This window comes from Pongo abelii, chromosome 6 (assembly GCF_028885655.2).
Source record: "Pongo abelii isolate AG06213 chromosome 6, NHGRI_mPonAbe1-v2.0_pri, whole genome shotgun sequence".
Lineage (NCBI taxonomy): Eukaryota > Metazoa > Chordata > Mammalia > Primates > Hominidae > Pongo > Pongo abelii.
In genome coordinates this window covers 7,855,391-7,877,181 of record NC_071991.2, presented here as the reverse complement: position 1 = coordinate 7,877,181, position 21,791 = coordinate 7,855,391, and the positions used below count along the sequence as shown (strand labels likewise).

At 43.0% G+C, this 21,791-nt stretch overlaps 1 protein-coding gene across 2 annotated transcripts in view; it reads right to left on the bottom strand.

The window, feature by feature from the left end:
• Nucleotides 1-21,791, bottom strand: part of LMTK2 (lemur tyrosine kinase 2) — a 102,911-nt gene that overhangs the window by 21,131 nt on the left and 59,989 nt on the right. For both annotated transcript variants that reach the window (XM_024250151.3, XM_024250152.3), the window contains exons 7-9: nt 16,566-16,699; nt 3,205-3,289; nt 1,341-1,462 (exon numbers count right to left, since the gene is read on the bottom strand). In XM_024250151.3, the coding sequence (XP_024105919.2) occupies nt 1,341-1,462; nt 3,205-3,289; nt 16,566-16,699 (341 nt within the window). The remainder of the gene's footprint in view (nt 1-1,340; nt 1,463-3,204; nt 3,290-16,565; nt 16,700-21,791) is intronic.

Genomic DNA, 21,791 nt, shown 5'->3' with positions numbered 1-21,791 from the left:
AAAGGAGGATAACCATCATCATGAAAAAACACAAAAGTATCAAACTCACGATACACAAGGTAGAGCAGATACACAAGAGAGACAGAAAAAGGAAGAAAACCTCATCACTCATGTGGAAGCTAAAAAGGTTGATCTCACAGAAGTAGAGAGTAGAAGAGTGATTACTTGAGGCTGGGAAGGGGAGGGAGAGGAGGAATAGTGAGAAGCTGACTAACGAATACAAAATTTCAGCTGGGAAGGAGGAATAAGATCTAGTGTTCTAAAGCACTGAAGGGTGACTATAATTAACAACACATTTTTGTATATTTTCAAACAGCTCTAAGAGCAGCTTTTGAATGTTCCCAAAAACAAAAAGAAAAAATGATACATGTCTGAAGTGAAGGGGATACTAGTTACCCTGATCTGATCATCACACACTGTATATAGGTATCAAAATATTACACTGGGCCAGGTGCGGTGGCTCACGCCTGTAATCCCAGTACTTTGGGAGGACAAGGCAGGCGGATCACTTGAGTTCAGGAGTTCGAGACCAGCCTGGCCAACATGGCAAAACCCCATCTCTACTAAAAGTACAAAAATGGTGTGGTAGTACATATTGGTAATCCCAACTACTCGGGAGGCTGAGGCACAAGAATTACTTGAACCAGGGAGGTGGACACTGCAGTGAGCCGTGAGCCGAGACTGCACCACTGTACTCCAGCCAGGGCGACATTGAGACTCTACCTCAAAAAAAAATATATATATATATATCACACTGTACCCCATAAATATGTCCAATTATACACATCAATGAAAAAAATAATAAAAGCAAAAAAATTGTTTTAAAGAAATCAATCCAAAAGAAAGCAAGGAGAGAAAAAAAAAACCAAAAAGCAGGACAACAGCACATAAAACATAGCTATAAATTAAGAAGGCTGTGACAAAAACTGTTAGTCAAAGTTTTAGGTGCATCTTTTTAGCTCCCATTAAACTGACTCCTATAAATCATAGTATAAACATGATAGTCCACACCCCTTTCAGTTTCTTCTTTCACTTCAATAAATACATATTAAATATCTATTATATGTCAGGCCCTGTGGGAGGCACGGAATATGAAACAGACTTGGTTCCTGCTTTTCTAAAGGAAAATGGGTAGCAGAGGCAGTATTCAAAACGTTAACTCCATCACCACAATTGTGATAATTACTATTTACGTCTCTTAAACTGTCTTTTTCATACCATCAGGCACTCTTTTCTTCCTACATCTTATACAACTACTTTCCTTTAAGGAAGTACTCAAAGAGGAAGAAGTTAGGACTTTGCCAAAGAAATGCCTAATAAAACGGTAAGCCAATACATACCAGATATTACTATACTTAGTCTGATCTGCAGTTAGCAGTCTGTCTTGAAAGCTGGTTACTAATTCTGGAGCAGTCCATCGCAGAGGGAAAACTTTTTTATCATCTGTTTCAATATAATCCTCCTGTTTTGTTAGAAAGCACACAGAATTTTGAATACAATTATACTTTTGGTGAGTTCAAGAATTTAAATCCATGGTATTCTCAGAAAACATATACCCAATCCAAAAAACCAGGTCAGAAAAAAAAGCAGGCATGAAGAGCAACTTTCTGGGCAGAAAGTGGGTAAGGAGTTTCTCTGAAGCCTCCTGGGCTTCATTAGCTCATCTGCGAGCCATGAACGCTTGCTAAGTCATCCTTCTTAGAAAAGGAAAGTACGCTGTGTCTGATGCGTATAACATAGACTTTGAGCAAAACACTACAACAATATATACTGGGCCTTATGCGCTGAATAGTGAAGCCAGTTAGTGAGTAAGACCGTGGGCTTTAGACTGACAGATCGGGGTTTGAAGTCCTCATTCTACCATTTACCAGCTGTGTGATTCTACGCGAGCAACAACTTTGTGAAGTTTTTTCCTGATCTGTGAAACGAGGAGAACACAAACCTCCCCTCTGTGGTGAGGATTAAATGAGATGATGCAGGCTGGGCTCAGTGGCTCACGCCTGTAATCCCAGCACTTTGGGAGGCTGAGGTGGGCGGATCACAAGGTCAGGAGTTGGAGACCAGCCTGGCCAACAGGGTGAAACCCCGTCTCTACTACAAATACAAAAATTAGCCGGGCGTGGTGGCGGGAGCCTGTAGTCCCAGCTACTCGGAAGGCTAAGGCAGGAGAATCGCTTGAACCCAGGAGGCGGAGGTTGCAGTGAGCCGAGATCGCGCCACTGCACTCCAGCCTGGGTGACAGCGAGACCCCATCTCAAAAAAAGAAAAAAAAAAAGAGATGATGCAGGATGCAGGCAGGTGCTAAGTGCCTGGCATCTAGCAAGTGCTCAAGACACTAGAGCTACTATGTAGATGAATAACCAATTTCTATTTGCATAATATTTTTTGAAAATATTACCCGTTTGGTCCTCACAAGAACTCCGAAAAATAGAACAGATCTTATCCGTATGTTGCTGCTCAGAAAGCGGAGGTCAAGGCTGGGTGGGGTGACTCACACCTGTAATCCTAGTACTCTGGGAGGCCGAGGCAGGCAAGTTGCTTGAACCCAGGAGTTTGAGAACAGCCTGGGCAATATATAGCAAGACTCCATTTAAGAAAAAAAAAAGGAAAGGAAAAGAAAATGGAGGTCAAGTGGCTTATCCGAGGTCTCCTGACAGCCTGGAGCTGGGACAGTCCCATTCCCTGCCCCAGAACGCTCTACCTCATTCACTGGGGCTACATAGACACACACAAATGGAAACTTCATTGACTTCTTCACTTATTTCCTTTAGGATATATTCATGACAGAGTTTAAAAAAACCTAAATCCCCAGGTTACTGAACATGAGCTGAAATTTTACTGACCACGTAATGGAGAAACATTTATACGATATGTATATTTTATCATAACAGGTAATAATAATAACTTTTGCTCATGTGTTCACTCTAAAATTTATTATGTACCATCAGACTACATCATTTACAGTGTTTATAAATATTTTTAAACAAAACTTTTGGAAAGCTGTTGCAAAACCTCGGACGCAAAGCCGCAGACTTACACAAGCCACACACCAGAAGCCTAGACCACCTTAAGATGACTGCTGCAAATCCCTCTCCAGAAAGCCTCATGACTAAGATTCTTATACAAACAGTGGGGCATTTGGTGACATTACAACTTCACAATTCAAATTAAATCAGACTGAAAACATTTAAACCTCTGGCTTACCTTGTACCTGCTGAATCCTATTCCGTAATCTCCCACTTTCACATTTAAGTCGGAGGTGAGAAAACAATTCCGCAGGGCTAAATCACTGAAAACAGAGGGAAGTGAACACGGCAAGAAGAATCAACAACCAGGATCATGCTGTATGGAAATGCCACAGAAATGGGCTTTCTCTCGGGATCCGAGTAAGTATATTGAGCTCTCTGCTTAAGAATTAACCTCTTAAAATTCTTTTTCATAGTAGAAGTATTATATATGTCATCAATCACTTAAATAATAAAGATGATCACACTTTTTGGCAAGTAACTAGCTCAGGTTAAATACTGACCATATCTGTACCATGTTCTGCATTAAAACCGGATTTACGGCTTGTTTCCTTGTATTTTCTTTTTTTCTTTTTTCTTTTTTTTTCTCATTCAATTTAGAAGTTTATTTTGCCAAGGTTAAGGACATGCCTGTGACACAGCCTCAAGAGGTCTTGACGACATGTGTCCAAGGTGGTCAGGCTACAGCTCAATTTTATACATTTTAGGAAGACATAACACATCAATCAATACATGTAAGATGTACAATGGTTCAGTCAAGAAAGGCAGAACAACTCAAACACTCTAAGTGGAGGCCTTCCAGCTCATAGGTATGTTAGAGTAGGTAGTTAGGCAGATGTGGACAGGTCAGGAGAGCACCCCCACACACATACCCCCAACCCCTGTTGCCCCCAGGACTGTCAGGTGACAATAAAGTGATGGTCAGGTGGTTGTTAAACTGTCTCTCTAAAATGGTAAGTGGTCACAGCCAGCACCAGGAAAAGACAGTCTCCTAACAGACAGAAAACACTCAGAGCTGGTGTTATCGTCTTCTCAGTAAGACCTCAAACAGGCACACTAAGAGGCAAAATGGCCCCTTATATGACCTTCCACTGGGAACGCTCGACAGGTAAGGGAAAAACTCCTCAAGTGAACATGTGCGCAACTTCAGCAAACCCCAGAACCATAACAATGTATAAAACCCCAAGTCAAGGGATGAACAGGGCACTTGGATCATGCAAGTCACCCGCTTGGCCCTTCCAAGTGTACTGCTTCCTTTCACTCCTGCTCTAAAACTTTTTAACAAATTCTCACCCCTGTTCTAAAACTTGCCTCAGTCTCTCCCTCTGCCTTAAACCAACTACTGCCTCTCAGCGAAATTCTGTCCTCCAAGGAGGCAAGAATCAAGTTGTTGCAGACCCATATAGATTCACCACTGCTAACAGGTGGATTCAAAGATTTTCCGATTAGCAACTTGTCAAATGAGTTTACCTAAAGACCAGAAACCCAATCGGGCATGGTGGCTCACACCTGTAATCCCAGCATCTCGGGAGGCTAAGGCAGGTGGATCACTCGAGGCCAGGAGTTCAAGACCAGCCTGGCCAACATGGCAAAATCCTGTCTCTACTGAAAATACAAAAAGCTGGAGTGAGGCCAGATCGTGGTGGATCACGCTTGTAATCCCAGTACTCTGGGAGGCCGAGGCAGGTGGAACACTTGAGGTCAAGACCAGCCTGGCCAACATGGTGAAATCCCATCTCTACTAAAAATACAAAAAAATTAACCGGGCATGGTGGTGCATGCCTGTAATCCCAGCCACTCAGGAGGCTGAGGCACGAGAATCATGTGAAACCCAGAGGCGGAGGCTGCAATAAGCCGAGATCACACTACTGCAATCCAGCCTGGGTACTCAAAAAATAAAAAATAAAAATAAATAAAAAATACACACCTGAAATTCCATATAAGGGAGTGTCTGGGTTAAGATAAGGGGTTGTAGAGACCATGGTTCTTATTATGCAGATGAAGACTCCAAGTAGCAGGATTCAGAAAGAATAGACTGTAAATGTTTCTTATGAGACTTAAAATGATGAAAGACTCAAGATAATTCTCTCCAGGATCAGAGAAAAGACCTAGAAAGGGAAAGGCATTCTCTACAGAATGTAGATTTTGCCTGTAAGAGACAGTTTTGCAGGGCCATTTTTAAGTATGTCAAAGGAATATATTTTGGGGCAAAATACTTCAATTTCTTCCAGGGCCTGCTATCTGTCATGTGATGCTTTACTTTAGTCAGGCTGGAATATGGTGTCTTATTGCTACAAAAAGTCATAAGATCTCTGTTTTAATGTTAATGCTGGTCAGTTATGCCTGAATTCCAAAGGGAGAGTATAATGGGGAATCTGATCGCCCCCTCCCCATCATGTCCTGAACTGTGACATGTCCTTGGCTGACAGGATGAGTTCATTCAGACAATTAGGAAGCTTAAAGTTTTATTTTTAGTTTACACTTCCATATTTCAGCTATTGTGAATAATGCTGGTATGAATATGGGTGTACAAATTATCTCTTTAAGACCCTGTTTTCAACCATTTTGGGGATACACCCATAAGTGGTATCACTCCATCATATGGACATTCTATTTTCAATATTTATAAGGAGCCACCATACTGCTTCCCACTGTGACTGTACCATTTTACCTTCCCACCAACAGAGCACAAGGGTTCCAATTTTTTCCACATCCTCACCAAACATATTATTGTCTGATGTTGATAGTAGCCATCCTAATGGGTGTAAGGTGGTATTTCATTATGGTTTGACTTGGATTTTCCTAATGATCAGTGATGCTGGGCATCTTTTGGTGTACCTATTGCCATTTGTATATTTCCTTTGGAGAAATGTTTTTCCAAGTCACCCATTTTCCAATCAAGCTGTTTGTTTTGTTGTCGAGTTGCAGGAATTCTCCATATACGCTTTATATAACCCTTTTCAGATATATAATTTGCAAATACTTTCTCCATTCGGTGGTTATCTTTTTACCCAATTGATAGTGTCTTTTGATTAACAAAGTTTAAACATTTTCATGTAGTCTTCTATGTTGTTGTTGCTTGTGCCTTTGATGTCATACCCAATAAATAACTGCCGAATAAATCACTGTCATAAAGTTTTTTCCTTACTTTCTTCTAAGACTTTTATAGTTTTGGGTCTTACATTTAGGTCTTTGATCCATTTTGAGTTAATTTTTGTATATGGTGTTAGTTAAGGGTTCAACTTCATTTTTTGCATGTGGATATCCCATTTTCCCAGCAGCATTTGTTGAAAACACTATCCTTTCTCCATTGAATAGTCCTGGTACTCTTGTTAAAAATCATTTGACCGGCTGGGCACAGTGGCTCACACCTGTAATCCCAGCACTTTGGGAGGCCAAGGCAGGCAGATCACGAGGTCAAGAGATCAACATCTTCCTGGCCAACATGGTGAAACCCCATCTCTACTAAAAATACAAAAATTAGCCGGGCATGATGGTGGGTGCCTGTAATTCCAGCTACTGGGGAGGCTGAGGCAGGAGAATCACTTGAACCTAGGAGGCGGAGGTTGCAGTGAGCTGAGATCGTGCCACTGCACTCCAGCCTGGCAACAGAGCAAGGCTCCATCTCAAAAAAAAAGAAAAAAATCATTTGACCATACAAATGAGGTTTTATTTCTGGGCTCTCTCTTCTATTTCATTGGTCTATATGTCTTCCTTATGCTAGTACAACACTGTTTTGATTACTGTAGCTTTGTAGTAAGTTTTAAAATCAGAAAAGGTGAGTCTTCTAGCTTTGTTCTTCTGTTTCGAGACTGTATTGTATTATTTGAGGTCCCTTCAGATTCCATATGAATTTTAGGATATGCTTTTCTATATCTGTAATCCCAGATACCTGGGAGGCCTAGGAGGGAGGATCCCTTGAGTCCTTGAGATGGAGGCTACAATGTGCTATAATTGCACCACTATTCCAGCCTGGATGGCAGGGTGAGAGCCCATCTCTTTGGGGAGAACTTTACTGGTCCACAAATCTAGCTGACATGTGAAAATGCATGTTCTTGTTGTAGATCAAAAATGACTTAGGCTTAGTACAATAGAGTTCTCCAAACACAAGTCTTGGTTTGCAAACAGAAATTGAAGAGGAATCAAGAAACAGAGACAAGCTAAGTTCTCCCTCAACTGAGCTGCTGGAAAAACAGCATCTCCAGATTTTCTTTCAGGCTTTGAGAATTTTTCTCCCATTCCACACTTTTATCTTGATACTGGTATCACTGTGGTGCAGAAGGGCTCCCCAGCTTCTATTCCCTGAATCCTCCTCCTCCTCCCCTCCTCTTTCTCTCTCTCTCTCCCTCAGTCTGCCAGGCACTCATGGAACCGGAACCAGCTGGGCCCGGCCCGACCTGAAAGAGCATTTCCTTGTATTTTCAGAGTGACTAAGAAGGAACTCTAAAATTCTATTAGCAAAATTGGTGAATTTTTTTTACAGCTTGTATTACTTGAGTAATAGTCTAGTAATAGTCTGTTATAAGTAAATATTAATATAATTTATAACTTCAAGCACCCCAAAATAATCCACATTATTAAAAATGTTTATTTTTCCCCTTTTTCAAAGATATGCAAGCGTTGTGGTCAGGCCCTTTCCAAATTACTTTCATGATTTCCAAACTCTACTTCTCCACAAGGGAGGTAAAGAGCATATTTCAAGACATAGAACAATTATAGAATTTATTTTAAGAAAAAGTTAATTTTCAAAAACACAATTTGACAAGTAAAAACTACTTTTTCTAAAGGAACTTCCCATACACACAACAGATTAAGTTTTCTGGCTTTTGGCTTTAACCCTTAGAGTCTTTATCATCACCAACTGGTATACAAATAAAAAAGCCATTAAATTAAAATAGAAAAGGAGGCCTAATCTACAGTTTTAAGTTGTAAACTGAAGATATCAAAGCTGAATTTCCATAGTCCAAAATGTATGCCTTTACAGAACGGCAAAAGACCAAAAACTTAAACTATTACATTCATATTTTCAAAAATTTTAATTTCCAAAGCTCACATGTCCAAAATACAAGGATAATGGAGGTGATGATGGCAATGGCTAACACTGATATAATTCGTTAACAGCTTGGTACATAACACTGATTCAATAACATAATCATGGCTAATATTCACAAAGTACTTACTTCACAAGAGGCATTTTACATTTTCTCTAAGTATTTAATCTTCACAACAAACCTGTGAGGTGGGTACTATTATTTTCCTCATTAACAAATATGGACACTGAGGCAGAGAACTGAAGTGACTTCGCTAGGGCCACAAAGCTAGCAAGGTAGTGTTCGGTAGTATGTTTGTGTTTTCACCGTCAATAACTCTCAACGACGGTGCAGTGACACTTGCAGCTGCTGTTCCAAGCGTGCAGCTGGTCCTCAATGTGGATTCCAGTTAGCTACATCACATCACTTGCCACACTCTTTGTGCTTACAAGTGATTTTCTGCACTCCATCCAGAAGCCTTCAGGCCTGCTGAAGTGCCTGGGAAAAACCTTGGGACACCTGTGACTCCACTGTTATGAACAACATAGAATCTTCTAATTGTAAGAAGAACGTTGGTCCCCACTTCTTGGAATTAAGCAAGGGAGAGAGGGAGGGAGGGAGACAGGGAGGAGGAACATGCCATTTGAGGACAGAAAACTGAAAATGCTTTAAGTAAGGCTGCTCTATCCACTGGGCCAACAGCTGTGACTGCAGATACAGGTTTTGCCAATAGAGGCTCCATCACTGGGCACCACCAATGACCGCCTCTAGGGTCTATAAACAGACCCTGTGAACCTTCCCGACATCTCCCTCCTGAGACCAGGACAAGGAGCTGGATGCCAGCATCCCAACAAGGGCAAGCACGAGTCCTGCTAGGCCAGGGGCAGCAGCCTGAGGCTAGCTTGGGTGATGTCGAGCTCAGGCACTTCCTGGACGGCAGGATGACTGTCCCACTCCCTCCCTCCTCTTCTCTCTCCATACTAACATTCCACGTAGGTCTTTGGATACTTAAAATGTGAAGGCTTGGTAAAAGATGAACAATTACGCCTGCAGAAGGTCCTTGGCTCTCATTATAAAACTCCAAAGCAAGCAACTGGTGTTCCTGGGGAAAAGGCAATGCTTCTCACGACCTGAAACCCAGAGGTGGTGAGGAAGCAAACAGTGGCAGGACTGGGTCCTGCCCCACTCCTCCCCAAGCGCCCAGGCTCCACAATGCAGTGGGAGGGAGCCCTGGGCAGTCGGGAGGCCAGGAGCTCATCTCAGTTCCACTGCTGCAAGACCATGTGATGCTGGGCTGGTCACGTGCATAGCAGAGGAGCCTCAGTTTCCTCACAAAACAACAGGATGCACTTGAAATGGTTAACTCACAAGGCTGTTGCAAGGGTAACACTGAAAAATACATGAAATGTTTTGAAAACATAAAAGTGCTGTACAGATTCAAAGTAATGATACAATTTGGGCCAAAGTTGGTAAAAATAAATACTATCTGAAGCCCAACAACGTGCAAAGCTAAAGAAAAACACACAGGTGTCACTTCTTAACAACAGAGGGAACTCTTGACGTCAATGGCTGCTTTTGTCAGGAAATGCAAACACACAGCCAGTCTGCTCTCCCTTCAAGTTGAAAAACAGGTCCAGGGATGAGGCTACCAGTGGCACCAGCCCCGAACGGCTCTCAGAAAGCTCTGGCAGGGTCGCCTGAGCTTGGCAGCACTTGCTGTGACTGAGACCACAGTAACCACGAGACTCAGGGCCGCATGAGCAGAGCGATGGACAGAAAGTGGGAGCCCACGGTTCTGAAGGGTTCCCACCCCGATTCACAAGGAAGCACTACTGCTTGCTGCTCACTCATGCTAGGACTAGTTTGCACGTCTTCAGGGTTCTCCAATGCAAACTCAACATGCAGGAGGCATTTTCAAAATAATCCACACCTCTATTATGTGAACTACTTATGCTTTCCAGAGTAACCTGGATTCCTGATAAGAAGAGTTCACAGACAGGAAGCAAAATACCGGAAAGTTACTGAATACTCTTCTAGCAGCTTGGCATACTTTATCTCCATCTTGACAACAGCACTCCAGGGCTTTAAAGATGATCCCCATTTTATAGAAGAGACAGAGCTCCGAAGGATGAAATAACCAGGCTTATACTGGTAAAGCTCGTGAGAGGTGAATGAAAACTTCAATTCCAAAGCCTCTCTCTGCTCGTCACGTCATTCTGACTCTGGCAGCCACAAAGACTTAAGCTTCCGAAGGGACTCTGCACTTAACACTCTAAGATGGGATGGAGACGTACCAGGAGAGGATTAAAACAAGAGGATTCCGATAAAGCACACAGAGGCAACTTTATACTAGAGTTTTGACAGTGTTTGCCCTGCTTATTAGGTCAGTCTTTGCTAGCTGGGCAATGGTACATTTACTGAGTGCCTGCTGTGTGTAACTCAGGCACCTGCTAGGATTTGGGTACACAGAGTTCTTCCACAGGGTGTGAAATTCTTATTACACCCTAGGGAAAACGCTTCTGGCTGGAATAGGGTCCACCACTGATAGTGCATATGTATAGCCCCAGCTACCTGCGAGGCTGAGACGAGAGGATTGCTTGAGCCTGGGAAGTCAAGGCGAAGCAAGTCAGCCATGATCGTGCCATGCACTCAAGCCTGGGTGACAGAGCAAGACCCTGTCTCGAAAAAAATAAAAAATAAATAAAAACCCTGTTCAGATTCGAATGGGAATTCTTTGAGTGAACTGGCATTTTTGTGTGGCCTCCCCACCATAAATCATGGTGCATCTTTCCATGTGTCCACGTTATTTTACATTCTTCAATAAGATTTCACAGTGTTCTTCATACAGTCCTGTATCTTTCTCACATAATATATACCCAGATAATTTATAATTTTGGCATTATTCAGAATAAAATGGTTTTTATCCATCTTCACTGCTGGGTACATAATTACACCTTGTAGACTTATGTATAATGTCTTATAAAAAGCCACAACAAATTCTTTTATGAATTCTAATTTTTTAAAAGCATAGTTTCTTGGTTTTTCTAAACATACGACATGATGGCACCAGTAAAGAAGGGCAATGTTCTCTTCTTTTCCAATGATTGTGTGGTGTAGCTCGGTGGTTAACAGTGTGAAATGTGGAGGCAGAGGGTGTAGCTTTGAATCCCAGCTCTGCTGGCTTCCAGCTGCACGACCCTGAACAAGTCAGTATACCTGTCTGTGCCTGCGTCTCCTGACCTGTAACACAGATGGGAAAACCAGCACTACCACTTAAGAGTTGGTGTAAAGTAGCTGGCATGTGGGAAGCATTCAGTAAATCATTATTATTGAGATGGAGTCTCGCTCTGTCATGCAGGCTGCAGTGCAGTGGCGCGATCTCAGGTCACTGCAACCTCTGCCTCCCGGGTTCAAGCGATTCTCCTGCCTCAGCCTCCCGAGTAGCTGGGATTACAGGCGTGTGCCACCAGGCCTGGCTAATTTTTTTGTATTTTTAGTAGAGATGGGGTTTCACCATGTTGGCCAGGCTGGTCTCAAACTCCTGACCTCAAGTGAACTGCCCACCTCGGCCTCCCAAAGTGCTGAGATTACAGATGTGAGCCACTGTGCCTGGCCTATTATTATTTTTTTCTTTTTTTCCCCCTTATTTCTTGGGCTTATTATTTTTAAACTGATAATTTTATAGTTTGTGTTTGTATTCGCTAGTACCTCCAGTGAAATGTTGGAAGGTAACAGAAACAGTGGGCATCTCTGCCTGGTTTCTCATTTAATTGAAAGGACTTTATTATTTTGCCATTTAGCAATAGCATGATATTGCTATTGAGTTTTGGTAAAGTTTGGAGTCTTAGTCCATATGATATTTAAGTTGTATCTTTCCTTTCCTATCCGAAGAAATGTTTCCCATTAGAGGAGAATATGTTTACATAGTTTATGTAAACATAGAATAGCTGCTGAATTATACTAAACGATGTTTCTGCGATCTACTGCTATAATGTATTTCTCCTCTTTTATTCTGTCAATGGAATGAATTATGTGGACATATTTTTATAATACACATCTACCCTTACAGTCCTAGAATAAGTCTTAATTGTTTTGTTCACACACTGCTAGATGCGGTTTGCTAGTATTTGTGCCTATGTTCATTCAGGAGAATCGTCAATAATTTCTTTATGTCATCTTTTGCTATTAAGCTTGTGTTGGATTCATGATGAGTTATAGAAATTTCCATCTTCTTTATGGTCCAGAATAGTTGAAATACACTGGAGCCACCTGTTCATTAAAGGTCAGACAGAGGACACCCATGAAACCCTCTGGACCTAGAGCCTTTTAAAATGAAAGCTCTTTAATCACCTTCCCAGTGTAGCTACTCGGCTGATTACAGTCTTTCCATCTCTTCCTGGGTTGTAGCTGCAGTCAAACTGGTTCCTTTCCCTTGAAGCCTTTCCTCATTTCTATGTGACATACATCATGGGAGATACAAAGGTCAGGAAGATACAATCCCTGCCTTCAGCAAGTCTTCCATGTAGAGAGGGAAATAGGGAAACTTCATGGACACCCGCCACATGTAAATTCCTGTTTGGTTTTCTTTTCGGTAGTGTCTTCTCTTTCTAAACCAGCCTAAGCTGTAGTGCAAGTGATTAAACACGCACACACGTGAACACACAAAGCTCTGGGCATGCCATCCCACTGCCTACAGAACACAGCCTGAAGGCCTTTTCCTGGCACTCAGGCCCTCTGTAATTTGGTTTCAAGCTGCGTCTCTATTCTTATCTCCCACTATCTTCTCTCCTGAGTCTTCTGTTCTAGTAACACTGGACTATCTGACATTTCCCTAAACTCCCTTTCTTTTCCTCCTACCACATACATCATCTTGCTACTCCCTTCTCCAGCAATTCTGAATGTCCTCCAGTCTTCAACTGATGCCCATTCTTCAAGGATCACTAAAACGCCACCTCCTTCCAAAAACCGACCTGGACTCTTCCCAGACAAAAGTAACTCTTCCTCCTCCTGCAGAAATGACCACACACGGTATGTGCACCTGGGTACAAACTGCTCATCAAATGATCAAATGAGTGGCTGAGACAGACCAACCACTCAGCACCCCGAGCCTCAGTATTCTCCTCTGTGAGTGGGATGAATAATGGCACCTGCCTCGTGGCACATGGGGTGGCCCTGACGATCAAATCACTACTCACAGAAAGTTCTGCAAATGCATGGAACACGGCAAACACCCTGCCAAATGAGAACGCGTGTTTCCACTCTCCTGCTGGGGTGGTAGTGAGCAACAGGTGTGCATTTTGCTTTGATTTTAAATGTATTTCTCTGTCTCTCACCTTGTCACTGGATTTTAAATGCATTTCTCTACCTCTCACCTTGTCATTGAACTCTGCAGGCAGTGGAAGTTCGCTGCACACTAACGCCAGTGTTGCACAGCAGAAAGTAACTGTAACACTACAACTGGGCAAATCCTATAGAGGTTCTTTTGTACACAATGGTCACCCAGGTACTCCGCGAGGCTACCCCCTCCAGGTCTCCAGCTCCATGAGCTGCTGCGAGGAGACAGGCCGCCCATGAGAACTCCCTGGCTCAGCTCATCACAGCGACCTGGTGGCATCTCACAGATGGGCTGCTCAGGAGACTGGCAGGCAGGGGACAAGAAGTCCTGGGCTCCAGGCCAGCAAGGCGAGCGGGATGGCACAGCAGCAAGCTGGCAGCGCCTGCTGTTTACATGGCTTTCCAAAACTCACATGCACGACTTCCGAGACGCAGGCTCCTCAGACTCCAGGTTAAGGCTCTTCTTAAACAATAGGTAGAAATACAACTTCACCGTGGGTGCCTTACTAGATTAGTTTCCAAATGGAGCTAAGAACTTTAATTGGACGTGTAGGTTGTTCTATTTTCAACCAACAGAGGAAGTCCTACTTTAAGTCAACCAATAAATATTCTAAATTCCAACTTAAAAATATACTATATGATATGCTACTGACAAAAAAGATCTTAAAACACAAAACTTTGGCCCAAACAGAAATTTAATATAGATATGATTTTTTTTTTTTTTTTTTTTAACAACAAAATGAAACAGCTGTCAATGGTTTCAAGGGTTTTTTTTTTTTTTTTTTTTTGAGACAGAATCTCGCTCTGTCACCCAGACTAGAGTGCAGTGGCGTGATCTTGGCTCACTGCAAGCTCTGCCTCCCGGGTTCACGCCATTCTCCTGCCTCAGCCTCCCGAGTAGCTCGGACTACAGGCGCCCGCCACCACGTCCAGCTAATTTTTTGTATTTTTAGTAGAGACGGGGTTTCACCGTGTTAGCCAGGATGGTCTCCATCTCCTGACCTTGTGATCCGCCCGCGTCGGCCTCCCAAAGCACAGGGATTACAGGCATGAGCCACCATGCCCGGCCTCAAGGATTTTCTTTAACTTGAGTTTTAGAACTTGAATAAAATCCAAACTATGTGATTTACTCATCATCTTTACTTGTTCTAAAGTCCACAAGATTTGAAATTAAGTAAAACTTTAACTTGAAACTCATAGGAAAATACTATTTACTCTGATATCTTTGCCAATTTAAAAAATACAGATTCTAGTTGTCTTTGATAATTTGACATTGCTGATTCCAATATGATGCTCTTTTAAAATTAAACCCCCTTCTCCAAAATTTAAGAATTCCTAAACCAGTATTAGTAATTATCTGCATTTTGTAAGATATTAACAATGTAAATTATGCTAGATAATAGCCTGCTATAAAAGACATCAAAAGCTAAATATAGGCTTTCTCCATTATGAAATCTTTATAAAGCTTCATGTAAGGGATTCTGCTTTGGGTCTTAAGAAACTGGTAACTTTTTGAGTCTTTAAAAAAAAAAAAAAAACACTTTACCAGAGTGATTTGTTTACTATCGCAAATCAAACAAGATATAAATGTGTAAGAAGAAGGTTAATAATTTTCCTCCGTCCCCCCTTGAAGGAATGTTGACAGTCTGATAGGCACAGTACTTTTCCACGCCTGTTTAGACACACACACCTCTAGAAATACAACCAGGTGTTTTCATACTTAAAACAAAAAATGGAATCACACTGTAAGTATATTACTGTGAAATCTGCTTTTTACAAAAAAGAATACTTCAAGCCAGGCACGGTGGCTCACACCTGTAATCCCAGCACTTCAGGAGGCCGAGGCGGATGGATCATCTGAGGTCAGGAGTTTGAGACCAGCCTGGCCAACATGGTGAAACCCCATCTCTACTGAAAATACAAAAATTAGCCAGGCCTGGTGGCGTGTGCCTGTAGCCCCAGCTACTCGGGAGGCTGAGGCAGGAGAATCACTTGAACCCCAGGGGTGGAGGTTGTAGCGAGCCGAGATCACATCACTGCACTCCAGCCTGGGCGATAGAGACTCTGTCTCAAAAAAATAATACATAAATAAATAAAAAATAGAATACTTCATACACATCCCTTCAAGTCAAGACACACAGGTGTTCCTTTTTAGGTCAATGGATTACTAAGAGTTAAATGATTTACTTAAAGTCGACTAAAGAAATACTGCCTGGTTTCCCTGGAGACCTAAGAAATAATTTTAAATATATCGTGTTGTTTTTAAACATAAAGCACAGCTCAAAAGCCTAGAGGAGAATAAGCAGAAATCTCCTTTCGGGTTCACAGAACAGACTCGTCATTTGAGACAGGACTCCAAGTCCTTTGATGTTTTAATTACGAAAATCACCATCGATGGTCTGAACAAAATACAACGTGTTCCAAAGAACTATGGTCATTCAAGGCGTGAACCCGGGAGGCGGAGCTTGCAGTGAGCCGAGATCGCGCCACTTGCACTCCAGCCTGGGCAACAGAGCAAGACTCCGTCTCAAAAAAAAAAAAAAAAGAACTATGGTCATTCAAGTGGGCCTGAAAGGTTGCAACAGAAATGTGCTACACAGATCGCTGTGCTGCTCACAAGCAGCCCCTGACTACCCACCCGGGGGGGGGGGGGGGGCTCTTCAGATCGGATCCCATGACACCTCTGCTTCCAAATGGGCACCTGAAGCCCACCCTTCAGCTGGCCAGAAACCAGTGTTATGACCTTGTACAAACAGAAGCTGCTGGCCTAGAGATTCTCTCTTCCTCTCTCAGGAATGTGAACTGGGACGCACCGTGAAACCGGGCGGGTGGCACCAGAAGCCTAAAGCTGGTGTGGCAAGGATGAAACACGCGAGGTGTCATACGGTGGATCGGGACTGTTTACTCCCAACTCTGAGGCAGGTACAACTGTTCACATTCTTTGAAATGCTGGAAATAATAAACGTATTAAGACATCTTATTCCCTGGTACTGGTTTCAATGAAGCCCAACTCAACCCTGATCCGGACATGGGCAAGAACGAGATCGCTTCTACCTACATGTGCTGGGTTCATTCTGCCACCTCCTGTCCTCCTTAAGTTTCACAAACCCGGCAGCGTCTCTGGACTGGCCCGCCGGCACTGTGTGGGGCGTGCACCGTTGACGCAGGGACCCACCTGTGCAGGAAGTGCAGCTTGTGCATGGCGGCCAGCCCCGCGGCGATCTCGCATGCCATCCTCTGCAGCAGCATGGTCTGTGAGTCCCCCCGCATGTGCTCCTGCTCTGTGCGCAGGTACGCCTTCAGGTCGCCCTGCAAAAGTCAGCCCCTTTGAGTTTCAAAACGAGCCACAGGAACAAAGTGAGCGCTTAAATACGTGCCTCGGTGAACACTAACTGTTAAGATTATTTATTGGAAACTTCTTTTGTTCATACTTAAAGAAGTTCCAACCCAATACTGCAAAAGTATAGAACACTATTATGCTTTTAGGAACATTCTAACTAGTTAACATTTTTGTCACATAAACACATGGAAAACAAAACAGTTTAAAAAAAGATAGTTTTGCAATGATGCACATTTAAACTAAATGCTGTGTAGAATTAAAGAAACTCCCAGGTTACCTAGGAGATGACACGGAGAGTGTAAGAAATGGTGCCATTCACACTGCCTGTTCTATGGACTCCAGGCGGCCCCTGGGCAGTGAGCGCTTCATCACGAAGGCGCCGTGGCTACTGCCAAAGCTTGGAGGAGCAATGGAGTGGGAGAGAGGGAAAGAAAAATGGGTGGGAAAGGAGGAGAAGTCCAGGCAGTGCAGCAACAACTGCTTCAGGTCTCCCCCAGCTTCCCCAGGACCCTGGGCTATCCTGAGACAGTGAAGAGAAAGAACATTTCAGCCACTCCAGAAAAACTCACCATGTTAACAAGCCTACTCTTCAAAGGGGAGCAACCTGAGCAGGAAAATAAACAAACTTACAGTCAGACGCCCAGCACACGGCCATGACACTGCGGGGCTCCCCAGGCCTCCTCCAAGACTTCCCTGTGTTACGCTGTCTTTATTTCATGATTTTCATTTAGGATACTATGTTTCAGGGAGTTTACAGTGTATCTGTTTATAGGGAATACCCTTTTGAGGGAATAAAATCTTCCATATTCTCCTTACCACATGATTAAATATTTATTGATACGATTTCATTCCAAATTAAAGTTTCCTCGAATCAGTTAATAAAATTTAGAAAGCAAGCCAATAGCTTTCAGTGTTCTTTAAATCTGAGTCAAGAAAAGACGGCTGGAGGCGGGGAGCGGGAAAAAAAAGAAAAAAAAAAAAAAAGACTCCTGAGGAAGGACATTTTCCTTGACCAACTAAAGAGTACATGTCTTGTAACTGTTACTGAAGATAGCCAATTTATCAAATACCTCCCAGAATAAAACCTTAAAACACAGTATTCCTTTACAAACATTTACCCACATTTAATACTGAGTACATTCTGAGGTAACTTCTAGGTCCACTCCAAGAATCTAAATTTGTTTCCATTCCCAGTTTCCAAGATCTTTACATGAGTGATAATGTTGATATTAATAGTTGCCACCATTTGTGCTTTGAGCCCTGAGCCAAGCGTTATGTTAGGAGTTTTTGCACTTGTTACTGCAAATACAATGTGAGATGTTTACCAGATATGGAACTGAGGCTTAGGGAGGGTAAGAAATTTGCCCAAGGCCACAGAGCTAATAAATGGTAGTGCCGTGCTTCTACTTTTCGGTTTACCAACTAGTCAAGAAAGTTCTATTTAGCAAGTGAATTAAATCAGTATGCAGACAACATCAATGTATTTTATAAGAATGAACATAAAATAACTGAAGGTCCAACCCATCAATCTGCTGGGGGTCTCCCAAGCGTCATGTGACTGTTCTGCCAGTGGAGCAGTGGCCTTCCCTCGGTGCCATCCACCCGGCCATCGCTGTCCTTCACACATTTCCTTCCAAACGTGGTGCCCTCTCCTTTGTTTCCAATGAAATTAGAAGCCACTCCAGAGGAGAAAGAGACAACTTTTTTTTTTTTTCTTGTAAAAACATATGCCCCTCCATCCAGGTTAGGCTCTGTGGAGCTTGGGAGTTGTAAGGATAACAAATGATTCAGAAGACAATTAAATTCACCCAGAAAAATTCCAGCAAAAAACTCCAGGACTACAGGCGGATGGGAATTTCATAAGGTAGCCCATAGAGAAAGTACACATGAAAAAAGCTTAAGTCTATCTACATTACCAATGAAATGGCAATGAAATTCTTCTGCCTAACCCCTCCGCCACCAATACCCATCTAAGGAAAAACTTACTCTCACACGAAAACATGGTTTTGCTGGGCTGAATCTGGCCAATCCTCAAATCCAACAGCAGCTGCTGCAGGCAGTGAACTGCCACGAAGGCAGAGGAAGCGCAGAGAGGGCGTGGCTGCTTCTCAAGGGTATCTAAAGTATATTCACCATCACTCACTGTTCTTAAAATGTCTTCTCTTCATAATAGCCCACTTCCCAAATTTCACTCAAAGACAGAATATAATCAACAGAAGGGGATTTTACTTAAGAATAGATAAAATCAGTACATTCCAGGCAAAAATATCTTTAACCCAGGAACAGGGAAGAACATCAAAGATTACTGGAGGCCCCTGGTCATGGTTCTCATGGCTGAGACTTGTCATGGATTGTGTAGGATCCAGGGTTAGTTCTATGTTCCAGAAAGGTCCATAGAGCTCTCCTGGTACCACAGTTTAAAAGAAAAAGTCAACATAAAATCTTTAATTAGAGTAAAGATGTTTATGTTAAGCAAGTACTAAAATTTGATTCATTCTATCCAAAACAGACATATTTAGTTACCTGATTTATTTGTACTTTAATGGTGCCTAGTGAATAGACATGATTATTTTGGTCCACTGTTTAAAGAAAAAAAGCTCAACAGCAATGTATTCTGAATTAAAATAAACATTCCTTTATCCAAGTTTTAAAAATTTCTCAGCTTCCCAAAACCCCCCAAAAAAACTCCCGAAGGAAAACTTATGACACTAGATGGCAGCAGAGCGCTACACCAAGCTCTCCACCAGCAGAGCAAGTGACCTGCAACGCCTTTGTGGAATGAGTCATTCAAACACCTGTAAATGGGTTCCTCGCAAGCCCCCTCCTCAATACTGACATGAATGGCCAGGGGGGGCTTTATATAGCTTTTCTGCAGGACACTAGGAGCAATTAATTAATTTCAATACTGTGTAAAAAGTCAACAAGTAAACAGCTTTAGAACTGAAAAATTAAAGTCATTTATATGTTTAATAGGATGATTCTGGGGAAAAACATAATCTTCAATAATTTTATTGAAAGGATGAAAGAATGATATAGACAGCGCAACACCCCCGCTTCTGCTAATGAAATAGAAGACCTGCAGACTGGGGCAGCTGACGCCGCCACGCCTCCGCGCAGCCCGGGGCCTCTCTTCCCTCCCAGCAGCTCTCTGCCTGTGTCTATTTTTTCTCAGCACCACTGGTCCCCCCGCCCACTGGCATCCATAACCTTATACATCATCTCCTCTTTGGTTGCCATGGATTCTTCGTCTTCTGCCTTTCTAAGCTCAGTCCTCTCGAGGGTCCATCTCTTCTCTGCTGTGGCCCCAAACACCTCCCAGGTAAACCCAGCCCTCCCCTCCCCAGCCCTCCACTTCTCTCTCCTTTCCGTGGTTAAACTCCTCAGAAGCCTGGTCGATCCTGGCTCCTTGTTCAGGAACCCCTTGCCGCCATCAGAAGCACTTGCATCCACCATTCAGTGGCAGCTGCTCTCGCCAGGCCTATCAAGGAGCGACCTGCCCACTTCTCCCCAAGCACAGCTGGTCGGGTCTCATCTCACCAGCGTTAACAGAGACCGGCCCGTTCCTTCCTTGCTTAAACATGTCCTTCTTCACCAGCCTTTGGGCACCGCAACCTCCTGTGTTTCTTCTTATCCCACTGGCCGCTCCTTCCTTGGCCCCCCCAGCTGGCTCTCCCTCCTCTCGCTGATCCATAAGGACCCCGGAGCTCCGTCCTGGTCCTCAGCCCTGGGGACGCTCTCCACCCAGGGGTTTCAGCCACCCCATGGCTTGAAAGCCCATGCCTCACGTACACCTCTCTGGCCCAGCCCCTCATCTCCTGACTCGACTTCCCTCCCTGTATGCCTAAGAGCCCTCTGGCACAAACCTCTGCCAATCTCAGTAAGTGGCATCGCCGTTTTCCAAGTAGGTCAGACCAAAAGTGAAGATGTCATTTGTGAGTTCTGCCTCTAGGCGGCCACATCCAACCTGTCACCAAGTTCTGGGTCTGTTTTCAAACTACCTCCCACGCCTCCGCTGCTGTGGTGTTGGTCCCAGCACCACCCCATCTTGAGGACACATCTGCGCCAGTCTCCCTGCAGCCTCCCTGCATCCATTCGCCTGAGCAGCCAAAGCCAGTCCCTGAAAACATAAATCCAACCGTGATAGCCTGGGTTCCTCCCTGCTGTTTTATTTCCTTGTCTGTCTCTATCACTAGAAAGCAAGCTAGACATGGCTAGGACTCCGTCTAGTTCCCTATTGTGTCTCTAAAACCTAGAACAGTGCTGGGCACACAGCATGTGTTTAATATTTGCTTAATGAATGGGAGAAAAAAGAAAAAACACTTAGGCAGACATTCTAAATGATGTCCTACAGGTTAAAGTCGGGACAACTGTTTTCCCAAAGCAGCCCCATCCTATCATTTCCATTTCATAATCTAATAAGAATGAACTTGGGAGTAAATCTGAAATTTCACATTTTTACTGGGCTTTTAAATTTATTACTTCATTACTCTGTACATTAAAGCTTGCCAAAGACACTTAATTTGGGAAAATAATATTCTTTTGTAAAATCTGATTCTCTTTGAAAGTTTATCTTTGTATAGTAAATGTTACTTGGAGAACAGAGTCTAAATTATTCCAAAATTCTGTTAAAATACAGTCATGTGTCACTTAACACTGGAGATGCCTTCTGAGAAATGTGTTGTTAGGCAATTTCACCATCGTGCAAACGTCACAGAGTATACTTACATGAACCTAGACGGTCAGCCTACTGTACCCCGAGGCCACAGAGGGTGGTTTCTTGCTATAGCCTAGGCTTCAAACCTATAGAGCATGTTACTGCACTGAATAGTGTAAGCCACTGTAACACAATGGCAAGTATTTCTGTATGCAGCCTTGACCTCCTGGGCTCAAGAGACCCTTAGGCCACACTAAATCTATATAAAAATTTTTTCTTTCTCAATAATATACCTTAGCTTACTGTAACTTTTTTTACTTTTTAATTTTTTAAAACTTTTGAGTCTTTTTGTAATAACACTTAGCTGAAAACAAAAACACATTGTACAGTTGTACAAAAATATTTTT